Source organism: Moschus berezovskii, chromosome 8, assembly GCF_049115385.1.
Source record: "Moschus berezovskii isolate FMDL1 chromosome 8, NW_MosBer_1.0, whole genome shotgun sequence".
In the NCBI taxonomy this organism is placed as follows: Eukaryota; Metazoa; Chordata; class Mammalia; order Artiodactyla; family Moschidae; genus Moschus; species Moschus berezovskii.
The window spans coordinates 20,659,362-20,678,319 of NC_142467.1; the positions used below are offsets into that span (position 1 = coordinate 20,659,362).

The 18,958-nt window shown below is 39.4% G+C and overlaps 1 protein-coding gene across 1 annotated transcript; it reads left to right on the forward strand.

Moving 5' to 3' along the window:
* The first annotated feature begins 4,984 nt into the window (after positions 1-4,984).
* On the forward strand, positions 4,985-18,895 carry LYSMD3 (LysM domain containing 3). Its single transcript, XM_055429700.2, has 3 exons — positions 4,985-5,200; positions 9,301-9,563; positions 14,932-18,895. The coding sequence occupies exons 2-3, from the start codon at positions 9,309-9,311 to the stop codon at positions 15,595-15,597; spliced, it is 921 nt and encodes a 306-aa protein (XP_055285675.1). The 5' UTR covers positions 4,985-5,200; positions 9,301-9,308; the 3' UTR covers positions 15,598-18,895.
* Positions 18,896-18,958: the final 63 nt, after the last annotated feature.

Here is an 18,958-nt window from a genome sequence, read left to right on the forward strand (position 1 = left end):
ATTTTGTGCACTCTTATCCAGTTCCATTGATGGGGTAATTTGTTGTGTTTTCCTTTGGTGAAAGTGGACTTAATTGAGTCTATTGACCATCATAGGTCTTTGGAAGAGTAGGCAAGACAGCAAGCAGGATACATATTCTAGGGCATTCATCTGTCCCACTTATTTATGTAGCCAGAGTAATTGTAGTGATCACAGGAAACAAGGAATTTCAAATTATAGTCTACTTAATTGTAAACATGTAACTATTCCTTTCTTTGTGTAATAACTTCCTAGCTAGAGAATTTAAGAATAGTATTTTGAGTCTAGTTTTCATCTAATAATGTCTGTAGACAGAGACATTTGAAGTCATTCAAATCATATTCAATAGTTAATATCCCTGAATTATATTTACTTGCATTTATAACCACTTATATTTGCATGTACAAATGCATTAAAATTGCATTTGCAAGCAACTCTGAATTCCTGAAGTACGGTTGACTCTTCTTTTATACACATTGTGGCAGAGCATTACAATCAGTGAACGTGTTAGTCACTCAGTCATGTCTGACTCTTTGTGACCCTATGGACTATAGCTCGACAGGCTCCTCTGTCCTTGGAATTCTCCAGGCAATTCTCCAGGAGTGCGTAGCAAGTCCCTTCTCCAGGGGATCTTCTCAACCCAGGGATCAAACCTGGGTCTCCCACATTCTTTACTGTCTGAGCCACCAGGGAGGCCCTTGATTATGATAATCACTCTGCTTTAGAATCAGAGCAGGAACAGCAACTAAGGAGTTCATCTGGCTTGCCTCTAGTGGGACGTATCTAAATCATGCAGTCTGTTTGTTTGTTTAAAGACTTCTGGAGAAGAGACACAATAATTTTTTTCTACATATAGATTGTTTGAAGATGAGAGATGAGGGGAGTTTTTTAGGTCTCATCTCATAATCCAGTTTTAAAGTCCTTTAAGTATTTCCTTGCTGTACTACAGTCTTTGCTTCTAGAAAGTAGAATGAGAGGGAACAGCTGATAAAAGGATACAAGGAGCAGAGAGTCAAAAAGCAAGGGTGAAAGAAATCTGGCAAAGGGAAATAAAGAAGAAATATAAAAACAACTAAATGTTCCATTACTCTTTTGTCTTTTGATTCGAAGGAACTTGATCTGGTTCTTTTCTTATAGATACTCACTGCTGCTGCTGCTGATTCAGTCGTATCCGACTCTGTGCGACCCCATGGACGGCAGCCCACCAGGCTCCCCCTGTCCCTGGGATTCTCCAGACAAGAACACTGGGGTGGGTTGCCATTTCCTTCTCCAATGCATGAAAGTGAAAAGTGAAAGTGAAGTCGCTCAGTCGCGTCCAACTCTGAGCGACCCCCTGGACTGCAGCCCACCAGGCTCCTCCGTCCATGGGATTTTCCAGGCAAGAATACTGGAGTGGGTTGCCATTGCCTTCTCCAGACACTCACTACTTGAATATAAAGCACAAAGAGACTCAGGAATGATTAAGCGGTGCATGGTTGACTATTGGCTAACTGTGGATAAAACAAGTCCAGTTATTCAACAATAAAAAGCAGGTTTCCCTGGTGGGTCAATGGGAAAGAATCCACCCGCCAATGCAAGAAGACCCCACATGTCACAGAGCAATTAAGCCCTTGTGCCACAACTATTCGGAGAAGGCAATGGCAAGCCACTCCAGTTCTCTTGCCTGGAAAATCCCATGGATGGAGGAGCCTGGTGGGCTGCAGTCCATGGGGTCGCTAGGGGTCGGACACGACTGAGCGACTTCACTTTCACTTTTCACTTTCACACATTGGAGAAGGAAATGGCAACCCACTCCAGTGTTCTTGCCTGGAGAATCCCAGGGACAGGGGAGCCTGGGGGACTTCCATCTATGGGGTCACACAGAGTCGGACACGACTGAAGTGACTTAGCAGTAGCAGCAACCACAACTATTAGGCCTCTGCTCTAGAGCCCAGGACACACAACTACTGAAGTCTGCATACCCTAAGGCCCATGCTCAGCAAGAAGAGCAGGCACCACAATGAGAAGCCCACACACCGCACCTAGAGAGTAGCCTCCACTCGCCGCAACTAGAGAAAATCCCACATAGCAACAACGACCCAGCAAGCACAGCCTATTAAAAAAAAAGTTTTCAGCCTCAATAGTTTTCAATAATAATAAAAGCACATGGTAATAAAACTTCAGTCTATGTACAGAGGTCTAAGAAAAAAGGCAAAGGTTTCCACCACATCTAGTCCTTTCAACCACTGTTAAAAATTTCTTTAGTAATTTTCTAGAAAGAAAAATTAAACACATTTTCCTGTACAGATATATGAACGTGTGTGTGAGAGTGGGGAGGATGAGGGGTGTGCATTTAAAATTTTATTCCAAAGCAATGACATCACACATTCTATGTGGCACCTTACTTTTTTTTCTCTTTAAAATACGTTCTGGAGAACTTTCTTTCCAAGTGTCTAGTTATGGAAGCCCCATGAATAAGGAAAATTTGGCTTTTTAAGCATTGTACCCCCAATGCCTTAAACAAAGGTTTCACGCATAGCTCTTCTCCAGAAAAAACATGTTAGGTAATTAAACAAATAAATCAGAAAATATGAAAAACAACTTCATTGCTTTGAGCAAAGGCATAATATTGTATTATTTAAAAGTACCAGAAGTTTTCTATTATTGATGAATATTTAGCATATTTTCAGATTTTTGGCTATTACTGTAATAAACATTCCTGAACATACCTGTTACATCTTATACATGTTTATCTGTAAGTGAATCCAAGGTAATTACTTTGCAATGTAATAATTCAGTCAATTACATTTTTAACTTTCATATTTCCAAGTAACACTCTTAACGGGTTGGATCAATTTACACTCTTATTAAAATACAGTTTTTATTCTGGGACATACCATAAAACCTAAATGTTTAATGACAGAAATACACATTCCTGCTGCTGCTGCTGCTGCTGCTAAGTCGCTTCAGTCGTGTCCAACTCTGTGCGACCCCATAGATGGCAGCCGACCAGGCTCCGCCATTCCTGGGATTCTCCAGGCAAGAACACTGGAGTGGGTTGCCATTTCCTTCTCCAATGTGTGAAAGTGAAAAGTGAAAGTGAAGTCGCTCAGTCGTGTCCGACTAGTAGCGACCCCATGGACTGCAGCCCACCAGGCTCCTCTGTCCATGTGATTTTCTAGGCAAGAGTACTGGAGTGGCTTGCCATTGCCTTCTCCGACACATTCCTAGAAACTACATATTTTTTGCCTACAGCCTTTGAATGAAAACTGTCAGAGATCTAAAAAACTGAAAATCCTTTTAGCCTTGCTCAGTACTAGGGACATCCTTTTTCTCAGACAAAGTATTTGTTCCTACTGGCCAGTTTTTTGGAACTTGGCCAAACTTCATGGCTAACTGCCTCCTTTGTATATTTTTATAATAAAATATACTTCTATTATTGTCTTTTTGTAAAAAGTTCAGTAACTGCCCTTTGTTAAATATAAATAATGGTTCAAGAGCATGCACATATCATTGAGAAAGTATTTATACAAAGGAAATAGGTAGCAGTCCTGTAGAAGCGCTTGAAATTCCATCTCTTGAATTTTCACATGGATTCCACTGCCTATTGACATTAAAATAAGAAAAGAAACCTATATGCAGAAAGAAGGTTGTATTCACATTAACATTCATGAAGGCTGAGCTGCTTGAGCCCTACACATCAAGTAGGGAAAATATCCTTTGTCTCCTGATGAGAAAATGTCTCAGTGATAAATGGTTACAGACAGGGGTGTCAGAAGGGCAACAGCACACAGAACAGCTCCGACAAACTTAAAAAACTTTTTTTTTTTTAAAGTCTTCTACTCAAGTTCTTTTTGTTGCATTGTGGAGCACAGTGCCTATCTTCAGAAATAAAAGAAAAAATACTGCAATGCAGAATTCCTAACCTTTACTGAGGCACTTCCCAGAAAACAGAAAATATAATCTTTGACAATAATTTAAAACAAAGCTTCAAAGACTTCATGATGCATAAATATTCAGACATTCCTCAAAGAAGTACAGTGCACCCTGCCTTTTGGTTCTAAAATTTATATTGTCGTAAGAACATCCTGGTCGTCAAAGTGTAAAGTCTAACGTCAACACTGGGAGACATTACGCACATCATTAAAAATGCTTTACACTTATTTACATAAATTCAAACACGTTATCACACTCATTCAGTAAATTTCTGAGAAGCACCATGTATGATGTCATGAGTTTGTCACTTAACAAACTAAAATCTTATTGACTCCAAAACAGAGGTGGTAGGCTTTCAGTTAATTTTCAAAACAAATTAAGTTGCAATTTGTAAACAGCCTTGTCTCATTGAGAAAAGGAAGCCTGAAAACCCCGGGCTCGAGGGGAAACATTTTCCGGGGCCTAACTCTAGGTGGCTCACTTTCCTCATCTAAACAACTGTCCTCCTCCGCCCAAGGGTTTTTTTCCTCCAGTGTTTTGTCTTTTCTGCAGGAGTCGAGAGGATTCAGTTCGAAGAGCAAGAGGCATGGAATAATTTAAAACATAGATGTCAATACTATGCTTCGGGGCGTCCTTCCCCACACCACACAAACCTTCAGAGGCAAAGAGGACACGCACAGCAGCCCTGGACAAACCCTCACAAACACCCAGTGCCTCCCCACCGGCTCAGTGTTTTCCAGCCGGTCTTTGCCTACACTGTGCGAAAGAAACAGACCACCCGAGGTCCACCCAAATAGCTGGATTAGCCTGCGGACTTGGCCGCGAAGCTTTTATGTACTGGGGAAATGAAGGGGCGGGGCCTGAGGGGAGGAGTCAGGGGCGGGGCTGGCGTCAGGGGCGGGGCGGGGCTGGAACCCGCACCCGGCTCCCGGGCTACGGCGGAATCCCTGCGCCTGCGCGCCCGCGTCGGCCTGTGGTTAGGGAGTCCCGGGCTCTCGGGCTAACCCTCGCGCCCCCGCCCTCCGCCTCCTCCCGGTCCCTTCCCACCTCCGCCCACTTGACGCGATGACGCACGGCAGGTTTGCGGACGTGGCGGCGGCGCACGGCACGAAAGGCGGAGACGTTGGTGGCGGCGGCTGCGGCGACGACGGGGGAGGAGGGCAGGGGCAGTCAGAGGCTGAGGCTCGGCCATGAACTGGCCCGGGGCGGCGGCGCCGGCGGACCTGGTGGCCGTCTCCTCGTTGAGTGCCCCCTGCTGACGGGACAGGTAAAGATGGCGGCCAGAGGGGGTGCGGGGATGGGCTGGCCGGGTCCGGCCGGCCGCGCTGGGGCCCCGGCTGCAGCTTCGCTGGAGGCGGCGCGGACCCAGCGGCCGCAGATGTGGCGGGCCGGCTGTCGGGGGCTCGGACCCCGGCCCCGCTTGGAAGAGACTCCGAGGCAGCGGAGACCTTCGAGAGCAGCTCCACCAAAGCCCCTTGTTACACTCTCGGGGAAACTGAGGCTCAGAGGAAAAGCTCCTCCCTGCCGGAATCCCGGAGCCGCGCGTTTCCCGACTAGACACGCTACCTTTCTCCCACAACCTCGTGTTTGTCTTGAATATTCGATGACAGCATCTGGTCCACATCGTCCCAAGTGCAATGACAACATAGGGATCTGAGGTCTAATCATCGCTAGGTGTAACAGGAAAAAACTAGACGTATGGAAAGGAGGAGGAGGGAAGTTAAGTTTTTAATCGATTGACCCTGAGAAAACAGTCTCTCCGATACTGTCCCAGTGCTGAAGTAGCTGGTGACCTGTGGCCCTTTTATTGCTGCTTGCTTAAGGAACGTCAAAGCGAAAACACCCAACAGCATTTATAGAGCACGCAGGCATTGGGGAAATAATTTTCAGTTACCGAGTGAGCTGATGAGTGCTTTTACACGGGGTCCATTGGGTTACTTTTTTTTGCCAGTTCTTGTAATCTACGTAGTATCAGGCTTGTTTCAGTTTTCTGAAGGAGGCACTTGTGCTTTCTGTCCTGCCTTAAGAGAATTGTAACAGGTGGAGCGAATTGAGCCAGATGACTTCACTACTGGGTACTTTGTAATCCTTTATATAGTTGGCGCAGATAATTATATGCCAGGGCCAGAGTCTAGCTTTTCATGTCAATTAGGGACACAACCAACTCTTGATTATTCAGAAACAAACTGTTCAGTTTGTGGTATTCTACTGCCTGCGTTACTTCAGTATAAGGGGAGTGAAGAGATCCTGAGACAGAGATATTGTTTCGCAGTGTATCATGGAGTCGCTGCTGCTAAGTCGCTTCAGTCGTGTCCGACTCTCTGCGATTCTATGGACTGTTGTGCCTGGGATTCTCCAGGCAAGAATACCAGAGTGGGTTGCCATGCTTTCCTCCAGGGGATCTTCCCGACCAGTGGATCGAACCTGCATCTCTTAGGTCTTGGGCATTGGCAGACAGGTTCTTTACCGCTGGCGCCACCTGTGTAGCATATGTTATGGAGAGACATTGATAATAGTATCTAAAATGGCTTTTGGGCCTTGTTCAGTGAATTTCAGCGGTACTAAGCCACTTTGGGATTCTAAGAACAAATTATCAGGAGAAGAAGTCTAAAATTGGCAGCATAACTGAGTTAGTATATAGCCAAGTGTAAATTGCTGTATATTAAGTGGTTCATAACTTGTAAAACTTTTTGAGAATATGAAAACAATAAATATTATCCCCAGAAAAGTGTGCATATGTATAAAATTTTGCCTAGGAATCCACAGTATTCACAGATATTTCCTAGATTAAAGACAGTATTGAAAGACTGTTAAAAAAGTGGAAATAAAACTATTATCTGTTTTAGGTGAAGGTGAGATACTCTTTCAACTTCTTTGAGAGCAAAATAAAAATAAAGCATCCTTAATTTATTATGGTAAAACAAGTTTCATCTTTAACCTTGTTAGAGTTGTCACCTGTTAGAATTCCTTGAAGGCATAGATGTGATTTTAAAAGTGCTTTTGAGATGTAAAATGTGGGTAGCTTTCTTTAGTTTAGTGGCTGCTGAGTTAGGAGTTCCAGTTTATGGTAGTAAATAATGTAGCTCTTGGGGGAACAGGTGAAATTATTGACTTAATATGGAGCTATTAGTTACTTATTGAGTAGAAACGTTTGAATTTTTACAGCATTACCGTGTTGCCATAGAGCAGGGTCAGAAACTAGTTTTCTGGGGTTGGATTCAATGATATGAAATAGTTTCCAAAATTTTCTAAGTAAGTCCCAACATAGTAGGTGCTCTATTGTGTATATTACAAATTCAGACTTTTGGAGTTGGTCTTTTCTGATTTTTTTCTTTTCCAGCTGGTGCTTGTCCATAGTATTCACAACTGCCTTTGGGAAATCATTTAGTCTTGGCTTTCATTGCACAGCATTTTCATGATTTCCTCCTCTGATTACTTCTTTTCCATCTTTGCAGGCTGATACTAAATGTAGCAGTTCTCCAAGGGTCCGCATTGGACCCACTTTTCTTATTCTGCACTGTCTCTCTCTCTAGGTAATTTCTTTTATACAGCTTCAGTTTCCACCTGTGTGCAGATGAGTCATGAAATTATGTCACCCAGACCTTTCTGAATTTGACTACATAGTCCACTTGACTATTTGACATTCTTTTTGGTTGTCTTAAAGGAATTTATAATCAAAGTCACCCACCCTCACCCCATGCTCTTCCAGTGTTCCAAATCTTAGAGAATGGCACCAGCGTTTACTCAGAGACACAAATCAGAAATCTTGGTGTGACCTTTAACTAATTTCTTTTCTTCATATCTGAGCTACATCGTTAAGCCCTATTTTACCTTCCCAATTCCTTTTACTACTTCTCTACTCTCTTTCACAATTATTGAAAATAATCTATCCTTCCTTATGTGAATAATTAATATGACGCTAAAACCGTTGAGTGTGGAATTGGTTTTTTATGTTCTTGTTGTTTTTAACACTGATAGACTTTGGTGGGGGAGAGTCTGGGGTCCCACTCCTAACATAGGAAGGGATTTAGAAACCTTTGTGCAGTGTCTATATTCTGGGGCCCCAGGGCAGGAAGTGGGTAGTTGCAGGGTGGCCTGGAGGTGGGGAGGCAGAGCCCTTGCCACCTGCATGCCCACATCCATCCTGAACATGATGGTGGGGTGAGATGCTCTGGGAGGGATGAGGAAGTTCCCAGGCTAGGGCCAAGTTGGCAACAGGGGTTGTGGCAGGTAGCCACAGCTTCAGCAGCGCTAGGTACCGTAGTTACAGGGCATCTTGTTGCTGGCATCATCAGTGGTGACCTTGTAGTCATACATGAGCTCCTTACCACGCAGGTAGCAATGCAGGGCAGGTAAAGATGATGCTGTGCCCCTCGTCCTCCACGTGGATGACTCGAGAAAGCAGTTGGGTTCACAGGAGTGGTTGATGACGCAGACGGCATTGCTGTACATCGTGGCACCCCTGTTTCAAAGTCATCCATTCAGAACATGTAGAACTGAATGCCCCTCCTGTTGGAGAACTTCTCCCACTTACTCTTTTAATGAGACTAGGTCAGCTTGATGAAGGTGAGTTGTGAGTGAGTACACAAGTCAGCTCTCATCTCAGTCTTAAAATGTCTTTTCTGAAGTATAAATGAATACAGTGCCTTAAAATCTGTTCACAGTCTCTGTGGACCATAAGTTGAGTTTCATGGGGGCTTTGGTAAGCTAAAAGTTTGATGAAAAGCTGCCAGGGAAGAAAAATCTCTTGTGGGAAGAAAAATCCCTGGTTAAGAGCAAAATCATGACCTGTGTAGATGGCACATATTGTACTAAATATAAATACTGAAATCAGCCTGATCCAGGGAAGTGGGAAGGGAGTCCAAAAGATAGTTCAATCTCATGGAACTTAAAACTCAGGACAACTCAGAAAATTTGGGGTTTATAAAAGTGTTGTGTGTATATATGTAAAAATTATATATATACTTTGATTCCATCAGATTTACAAATTATATATATGATCACACATTTTTAAGATGTGTGATCTTAAAATTATTTCTTATATTTTCTTCACATACTCAGAATGGGGAAACTTAATTTTTTGACCTAAAAAAATATAGCAATTTGCCCTTATTAAAATGTGAGGATCACCGTTTTGTGACATATGGTCTAAAAGAATGGATTACCTCTTCCTCGCATCCCATTGTCTCCATTGCCAGATATGCTCATTGTTCTTCAACAGCTGCAAAACTTGAACCTAAGTTTTTAAATAACTCAAACCATTCTTTAAAAAACAAAATATAGAGTGTCTTGAATATAAGATTCGTGTAAATCAGTCAAATGGGTCAGCTACATTCCAAAGTTTTCTCTGCCTTCTTTCCCCACCAGATTTGGACATGGCCGGGAGGCATCAGAATCGCAGTTTTCCTCTTCCAGGAATTCATTCAAGTGCTCAAGTACATGCTTTTGGAAATTGTGCAGACAGTGATATGTTGGAGGAAGATGCTGAAGTGTATGAGCTTCGATCCCGAGGAAAAGAAAAAATCCGAAGAAGTACATCAAAAGATAGACTTGATGATATTATAGTGTTAACAAAAGATATACAGGAAGGAGACACTTTAAATGCAATAGCCCTTCAGTACTGTTGTACGGTAAGTTTTAATCTGGTTTTGCATCATGCAGCCCCAGATACATTATTTGTTCATAGTGCAAGTTGAAGTAACGTCTGTGCCCTTTCATCTTTGTTCCTCCACCCCCCACTTTCTTTCCTCTTTCCACAGAAATCTCTTATCCTGTTGGAGGATGTTAACTTCTTAAACTTTAAGTCAACACTTGAATTCTGTTTATTTCTAAATCATGATTCTGTTTTCAGATTGAAAACACTGAAATGTATTTATTTTTCTCCTTCTTCAAGTTGTAATAGAATGTAGAAATATATGAGGAAAATATTTTTCCTGTCCCAATTTCCTTAGATCACACACACTGGTGTATCTCTTTCCATACCTTCTCTGAGGGGGAGATGTATATGTATGTGGTGATGTTTTTAAAATTGGTTTATATTATCCATGTTACGGTGAAAGTTGCCTCTGACTTTTTCATTTCTTAGTATATCATGGCCATCCCTCATAGCCATATAGGTCTAACTCACTATGTTATATAGCTTACTATGTTCCATAGTGTGGATATACCACAATTATTAAATTGTTCTCTTGTTCACGGGTAGTCAGGATTTCCTCCATGTTTTGCATTGGGCAGTGAATCTCATCACTACTAATACCTTTGTTTCTGTGAAATAGATTCTCATAAGAGGGATTTATAGAGGAAAGGTATATTTTTTATTTTACTAGGTATTAAACTCTGTTTAAATTCATTTTATATCTGTGTCATGTCCATCTTGCATCCATAGCATGGAATCTGTTTTCATGTAAACACCTTTAAATCCTTTGTTATCAAAGTTTTTATTCTTATGCTCCCAAAAGAATTTTGAAACGTATGTACTATGTAACACCTTGCACATTTTAAAGTGAACATCTTAAATACATCCTGACTTAACATTGTTACAAAGAATTTAATTTCCAGAATGTTGTCAATATTGATATTTAAAAATAAGATTATTAGAATATTCTTTAGATGTATGCATGGAATTCTAAATACCACCAGGATTTGCTACCTAAAATCATTCATTTAAAATATATATGAGCTCTCTTTTTAGTAGCACGAAATTTTATATATTCCTTTTTCTCCTTGATTAATATTTTCGTTCTCCCCCTCAAAATCTTTCATAGTGTAAAATGTATTTATGCTTGAAAACCTTTTATTGATTACCCGTCACAGTTCCCTGCAGTAGAAATTTATTGATAAATTTATATATATATTTTATAAAGTTTCCTATGACCATGAGGTTCTATGTGTTATTTTTTATGAATAAGTACTGGAGTTATTCACGATTGATCAAAACAAATATTATACATTTTAAACATTTAATAAAGTATTTTATTGAAATGCATTTCTTGATGGAGTAAGAAAAGCTGGGTTTGGGGTTTTTTGTGATTTGTTCATGTATGGGAACATTACTTATTGTTAAATAAGAAAATGATCTGATTTCATTCTTTAATGCAGATAAAATTGTTAATATGTATTCTGTAGAGAAATAAGACCATGAAGAAATAAACCTGAGAAGGTTGTTAATGGAAAATAATCAAGACTTTTAAGATTGGGGCAAGGCTAAAAATATCAAGATGGAGATCCAAGAGAAGAGTATGGTCTAGTAGTTTTATTAGAGAAAGACAGTAGTTTTCTAGAGCCTAAAAAGTTTTCTTAGAAAAAGAGAAATTTTAAATGCCATCTGAATGATTTAAAAATAGGTCATATTTTTAATCAGTGAGGTTTTGAAAAGGACAAAGTATTTCAGACATCTGACAGTGAAGTAGAAAAGATATCAAGGAGGAAATAAAGCAGACAACAGAGGAAGTTTCTTAGGCGTGTCAGAACTGAGTGACAGACTCGGATGAAGTGCTTTAAGATAACTGAGGAAAAGTCTGATATAGAGTAAGAGAACATCATTTTAAGGTTTTAAAAAGAGTGCTGCAAAATGGGGGCAGGGGTAGGGCAGGGCGAACCTGCTGGTGAGTTAGAGGGAATCCAAGAAAGAGGTTATTGGAATATCCAGTGAATATAAGTGCGTGGGCTAAAATATTTATAGCAAGGATAGAGAAGAAGCTGATAGAAAATGTATCAGGGGCAATCACAGGATGTGTCTGCTGTTTCCTTAATTAAATGTAGAGTGATGAAAGGCAGTTAGCTTAACAGAGAAGATGGCATTGGCCACAGTAATGGGAAAATTGATAAAGTGGAGTTAAGGAGTTAAACAGAGCTCTGTTTGACAGAGCTCAACTAATAGAGAAAAAAAAAGACTAATCTTACAAAAAGGATTTATCATTTAAACATTATGGAAGTTACTGCCATATTCTGCTTATAAATATTCAACCTTAGGAATTATTAAAATATGCCTATTATAAAACAGTGATAAGAGGAACAAAAAGTTCAGGGTTGGAATCCTAAATTTAACCGAGGAAGTTAGCATAACAGAGAAAACCTTATAGGGATATTTAGAGAGGTAGAGGCTTTCTTGGAAGCATGGTTCAGAAAGAGTAGTTATTAGTTGGAATATACAATACCAAACAAAAGAGCATTTAAAGAGAATAGGGTCAGGCTTTCGGGTTGTCAGTGAATCCTCATTTGTCTTAAAAAAGATTCCTAAGGTAGTAAAATGACGAAGCACCCTTTAACATTACACTTTCAACTCTTCTCTTTTCCTTCCACACATGCACATCAAAGGAATTCACTTTTTCTCATTCTGCATCACACTGGGTCAGTAAGATGCAATTAATCCAGGTCAGTGCTGGTACTGCTGCTAAGTCGACTCTGCGATCCCATAGATGGCAGCCCACCAGGCTCCCCCTGTCCCTGGGATTCTCCAGGCAAGAACACTGGTGTGGGTTGCCATTTCCTTCTCCAATGCAGGAAAGTGAAAAGTGAAAGTGAAGTCGCTCAGTCATGTCTAACTCTTAGCGACCCCCTGGACTGCAGCCTACCAGGCTCCTCCGTCCATGGGATTTTCCAGGCAAGAACTAGTGGAGTGGGGTGCCATTGCCCTCTCCAAATCCAGGTCACTACTGCCTCTTGAAAACCCTCTTTGACAACCTGGATTCTGCAGGTTTCTGATTTTCCTATTAAAGTTTAATATCAGCTAAATATCAATAACCTCAGATATGCAGATGACACTACCCTTATGGCAGAAAGTGAAGAGGAACTCAAAAGCCTCTTGATGAAAGTGAAAGAGGAGAGTGAAAAGGTTGGCTTGAAGCTCAATATTCAGAAAACAAAGATCATGGCATCTGGTCCCATCACTTCATGGGAAATAGATGGAAAAACAGTGGAAACAGTATCAGACTTTATTTTTTGGGGCTCCAAAATCACTGCAGATGCTGATTGCAGCCATGAAATTAAAAGATGCTTACTCCTTGGAAGGAAAGTTATGACCAACCTTGATAGTATATTAAAAAGCAGAGACATTATTTTGCCAACAAAGGTCCATCTAGTCAAGGCTATGGTTTTTCCTGTGGTCATGTATGGATGTGAGAGTTGGACTGTGAAGAAAGCTGATCGCCGAAGAATTGATCCTTTTGAACTGTGGTGTTGGAGAAGGCTCTTGAGAGTCCCTTGGACTGCAAGGAGATCCAACCAGTCCATTCTAAAGGAGATCGATCCTGGGTGTTCATTGGAAGGACTGATGCTAAAGCTGAAACTCCAATACTTTGGCCACCTCATGCGACGAGTTGACTCACTGGAAAAGACTCTGATGCTGGGAAAGGTTGGGGGCGGGAGGAGAAGGGGACGACCGAGAATGAGATGGCTGGATGGCATCACTGACTCTGTGGACATGAGTTTGAGTGAACTCCGGGAGTTGGTGATGGACAGGGAGGCCTGGCGTGCTGTGGTTCATGGGGTCGCGGAGAGTCGGACACGACTGAGCGACTGAACTGAACACTTGCATAATATATGTGTTTCACTACTGTAGATGTTCTTTGGACATTTTAATACATTAATCTTCACAGTAACCGTATGTGGTAGGTAGTACGGTCATTTTACATACGTGAAACTGATTTGCAGAGAGGTTAAACAACCTGCCCCAAATCATAGAGCTAGAAAGTGTCAGGGTCATGCTTCAAATCCAGGTAGCCTCTGCTTTTAACCACTGTCATATAGTGCTTTCCTGGCTGCTGTTTCTCAGTCTCCTTTGTGACTTTCTCTTACTCAGCACGCACCTCAAATGTTGGCACTCCTCAGGGATCTTTCCTGTGTTACCTTTTTCTAGTGAATCTATCTACTCTTGTGACTTCAATTATCATTTCTGCCGGTAATCCACAAACCTCTCTCTTTAGCTGGATCATTGTTCTGAGTTTCAGACATTCATCTCTAACTGCCTTTTGGACATCCTCCACTTTCATGTTTCAGACACCTCAAAGTCACCAGGTGTGACATCTGTGTTCATCCTCTCATCCCTGTACAGTGTTGCGTATCTCAGTGAGGGACGTGATTATCCATTGTTGGCCGTGTCAGAAATCTAAGTTTATCCTAGATTCACTTTAACCTCTCTGACATCAATCAGGTGATAGATGATCAGGGCTTAGTTTACAGCCTTGATGGACTCATAATTTAAAGGTAGTTGGAGAACCTGGCATAGTAACTGGTAGCCTGAGAAATACTCCCTTATTCTTGCCATTGTTGGCAGGTGGATAGAATATATAGACAGGTTGAGGACTGTATAAAATATACAAGGAAAGCCTATAAAAATGACTGATCTTGGGAGGAGCTGAGTAATGCATTTACAGCAAGAAGTTTGGGGGGAAATGGCTTCAGAGAACAAGTGAAGGAGATAAATTATCATTAATTCCAACGTGTATTTTTAAAAATAAAATATTTTAACATCTTTAAAATTACAGTGGTGGCATCTTCAATATTTGGTGTTTTTTTTTTTACCTTTATGATACATAAAATAATGGGACATCCTAAGAGTGGATGGAAGCTTAGTTTTGATAAAACATGGTACTTTTATTGGGTTAAGTTGACATTTACCTATACTCTAACTGCCACATAAGAAGAAAGAACTTAAGTCTGTAATCCTTCCTTCACAAATTCTTTATAAGCAGCAGAGTGTGATATTTGTACATGAGGTATAAAATATCAAAAGATCCTAGAGTCTATTTAAATAACTAGAATTAGTGTTAACAATATATAGGGTGATGGTAGAATATAATTGGTGATTTCTTAAGACTGGTAGATCAAGAGTGGTGTAGAACTGTTATCTACAAATAAAATCTCTCTGGATGTGATAACTCAATACTTCTAATATTAAGCTCATTTTTTCCCCTCTAAAAGTAACTGGGATGAATGAATTGTTACGACTTTTATTTTGATTCAGAATTTAGTTGAATGTTGCTTTTTTTTTTCTTACAGGTAGCAGATATCAAGAGAGTTAACAATCTCATCAGTGACCAAGACTTTTTTGCCCTTAGGTCTATCAAAATTCCAGTAAAAAAGTTTAGTTCATTGACTGAAACACTTTATCCTCCAAAAGGAAGACAGGCTTCACGTCCTTCTACTGTTCAGTACCTTCCAGAACAACAGGAAATTTTGTCAGCTAATGACTCTCTTTCTTCCACTGAATCAGCTGGTAGCTTTCTAAAAGAAGTAGACCGAGACATCGAACAAATAGTAAAATGTACAGACACCAAAAGAGAGAACCTTAATGAGGTGGTGTCTGCTTTGACAGCACAACAGGTCCGTTTTGAACCTGATAACAAAAACATTCAACGGAAGGATCCTTACTATGGAGCAGACTGGGGAATAGGGTGGTGGACAGCTGTAGTGATAATGTTGATAGTAGGCATAATAACACCAGTGTTTTATTTGCTGTATTATGAAATTTTAGCTAAGGTGGATGTCAGTCACCATTCAACAGTGGATTCTTCACATTTGCATTCAGGAGTCACACCCCCATCACAGCAGAGAGAAATGGAAAATGGAATTGCTCCAACTAAAGGAATACCCTTTGGTCCACAAGACGATCATAAACTATATAGTCAAGACTCTCAGTTACCTGCTGCTCAACACAAAACATAGCAGTTAATTCACAAGTACAGTGTTACCAATCACATGTGCATTTGGAATGTGGTGAGTCATTTACAGTTAGTAACCACTTCAAAGGCAGAATTTAGAGAGACTGAAGATGCTTTGTTTTTCACCTTTTGTTGTTATTTGGAGTCACTTACAAATGGGTTGAGTTAAAATCCCTACAGTTGCTAGTTGTTGATATTGAAAGCAGTGAATCTGTGTATCTCTTGTATCAATGCTTAAAGCAGAAATGAATTTGAATATGTGTCTAGGAAGTTCTTGAAAAATGCATCATTTTTCTTAGTCAAGACTGGTTATCTTTAAATTTTATTTTTTAAGTATTTTTGTTTTAAGGTTATTAGTAATACATTTATTAAGCAAATAATGATAGCACCAGATGTCTGAAACTGATGAAAATTTTAATACTGTGAACCATCAAGATGTTCAGTTGCAAGAAAGTCTGATTCTAAAATTATTTGATAGCGCTTAAAATTCTATTTTGAAGTTTTAAAAACACATTTAGTTCATCCACTATGAAAGCATAAGTAGAACAGAAATGGGAAAGTTATCTATAATGTCTGTAATAGACGGTGAGATATATTATTATTATTAAACCCCCCAAATAATGTGTTACTGTTGGGAAATTGCCATTTGGTCACTAGAACACTGGATTATGTCAGGACGTAAAAGTTATCTTTATCTCTTGAAGAATGCTGCCACTGCTTCTGTTTTTTAAGTAATTGTATTTGCCTCTGATATTTGAAAGCACTTTTGTTGTTCTTTGATGAAAGTGTTACACATGTACAGATTACCATTATTTAGGAAATATTTCCTTACATACTGTGATAAGTTGTTGCTGTATTACATGTAGTAACATGCCATAATTACTTTTAATGCCTTATAATATATAATTTTGAGAATTAAGCATTGTTTCCGATAGTCCAATAGGATTCATAACATAGGCTGTATAAAATTAGCCTCCACCTTCACTATCAAGCACAAGTTAATGGGACGAAAACATTTTCAGTCTGTTTCTGAGGTCTGCTGCAGAAAAGCAGGGGTAAAGAGACTGTTAGCATTAGCAGTATCAGACATATTGCTTTATTGATCCCTTAGCCTCTAGAGTTTTTCAAAGAGAAAATGTTCAACTTAGATCCTTTTTCCCTGAATTAGAGCATCACACTGGGGAACAGAGGCCAGAGGTGTATGATTTGGTCAGAAGAAAGGGGTTTATAGGGCCACGTTTTAAGATCTACTGTGGATCAGACAGACTCTGGCTAAATTGCATTTGCATATTGATTCCATGATTTAATTTTTAAAAGTATGTGTTTTTAAAATGTTATCAAAATAATTCATTAGAAGCAAGATTTCGTGGAGTCTGGCTTGCCAGTTTTGTGTATAATAAAGTATGTACCTTAAGATACATAATAACACCTCATTTTCTGGGCATTATTTCCTAACTTTTAATGTTTAAGCTTTTTGACCAGTTGTTTTATATTTCAGATTTCAATCTGGATACAAAGTGAGGTGAACTATATATATATATATATATATATATAGGCTTAATGTACTTTCAGGAGCAATGTGTCAGAGAAAGACAGGACAAAGAAGTCAAACATTAAAGCCCTTCCATATATCAGAGGGCCTTAGACAATTACCAAAAAGTGTTAATATGGAAGTCTGTAGCAAATTGATTTTTTGAGTGACTCTATTAGTTTGAGATTTAAAAGCTTGTTTTAATGTGCCTTGGGCATCTTTCTAATTTATGCTCAGTGTTAACTTGATCAGTTTACATTGTATTTATTAAGCCTGCTGAAAATCAAGTTTTAGGGAAGAAGATAAAGATTATTTTTGGACAGAATGGGCTAGATGGCCTTTGAAGAACTTTGTTTACGTCAAATCGATGAAATTTCAGAGTCAAGGATTCCTTTTTTCTTGTGATACGTGGAAACTGACAAAGAGAAGTCTGATTTCCAAAATCATTAACATTTTAAAAAGTAGATATACTGTGTTGGTTAAAAACATTTTCTGTCTTGCAGAGTGTCCTGTTCCTTGAAGGAAGTATAACATATCCTCATGACACAGGCAGTTTCCTTTGTCCTTATGTTTGAATTATATATTGCTAAGTTGCTAAGTCACTTCAGTCGTGTCCGACTCTGTGTGACCCCATAGACGGAAGCCCACTAGGCTCCCCCGTCCCTGGGACTCTCCAGGCAAGAACACTGGAGTGGGTTGCCATTTCCTTCTCCAATGTGTGAAAGTGAAAAGTGAAAGTGAAGTCGCTCAGTCGTGTCCGACCCTTAGCGACCCCATGGACTGCAGCCTACCAGGCTCCTCCATCCATGGGATCCTCCAGGCAAGAGTACCGGAGTGGCTCGCCATTGCCTTCTCCGTTGAATTATATATATTATAATTAAAAAATTAAAAAATATATTTTTACTTGATTGAATATAGTTTGAATTACATATAATTCTATATATATGTTATATATAGAGAATTCTATATGTTATATATATAGAATTCTAGATTTTAATCCTTGTCATTTGTAAAAAAAAAATTTCCTAAGCATTTAATAGATAAAATAATTTTAACTTTTAAAAAGTACTAAGTAGTACTACAAAATTTATAGTAAATGCAGATTACTTTGTAAAACTTAATAAAACAAGAAAAGTTATCATTTGATATTGTGGCTTTTGTGTTGAAACCCTTACTGAATTTACTTTGAGACTTTTCATTAGAAGATACATACACACGTATATACATACAGATGTAAAACTAACAACTGAATCACTGCATTTGGTTCACTTAAAATGTTGGAGCTGCAAGTGCTTAAGAAAAACCTGCTGATTTTTAAAAGCGGCAGTTCTTTCTTAAAGTTTGGGTACAAATGGTTAAGCTTGTTTCAAACAATGGATGGTATTTAAATAATTTTTGCCATCCTATTCCTAGAAAATTATAGGCTTTGTGTCCTTAAAAGATATATCAAGATGAGTTATACAGTCATTAGGAATTAACTTGTTTTTTAAAGCTTGTCTTTTTCTGAACCCTACTTGTTCAATGGCCTGAAGAGTTCTTTAAATGAACCACTATTTAGTCATTAGTTTTACTAAAATTACCTACTTGGAATATGAAGCATACAATTAATTAGGTTTTAGAAATACCATGAAACAGGATCCAGAGTAAAGACAGAGTTTTGGGAAGTCTGTATTTAAACGGTACATTATGATGGGAATCATTCTTATTTTGAATTAAGTTGCTCAGGAAATCAGTATTTTTCTTCCAAGTATGTGCATATTGCACTGTTGGATCACAGAAATCTGAATGCTTTAATTATTTTATGTATGCAAATTATATAAAACTTTTGTATAAT

Excerpts from the sequence above, each read along its gene's own strand:
- LYSMD3 (XM_055429700.2), top strand. The coding sequence starts at position 9,309 with ATGGCCGGGAGGCATCAGAATCGCAGTTTTCCTCTTCCAGGAATTCAT. Across the intron at positions 9,564-14,931 it reads CCCTTCAGTACTGTTGTACG|GTAGCAGATATCAAGAGAGT; the intron begins GTAAGTTTTAAT and ends TTTTTCTTACAG.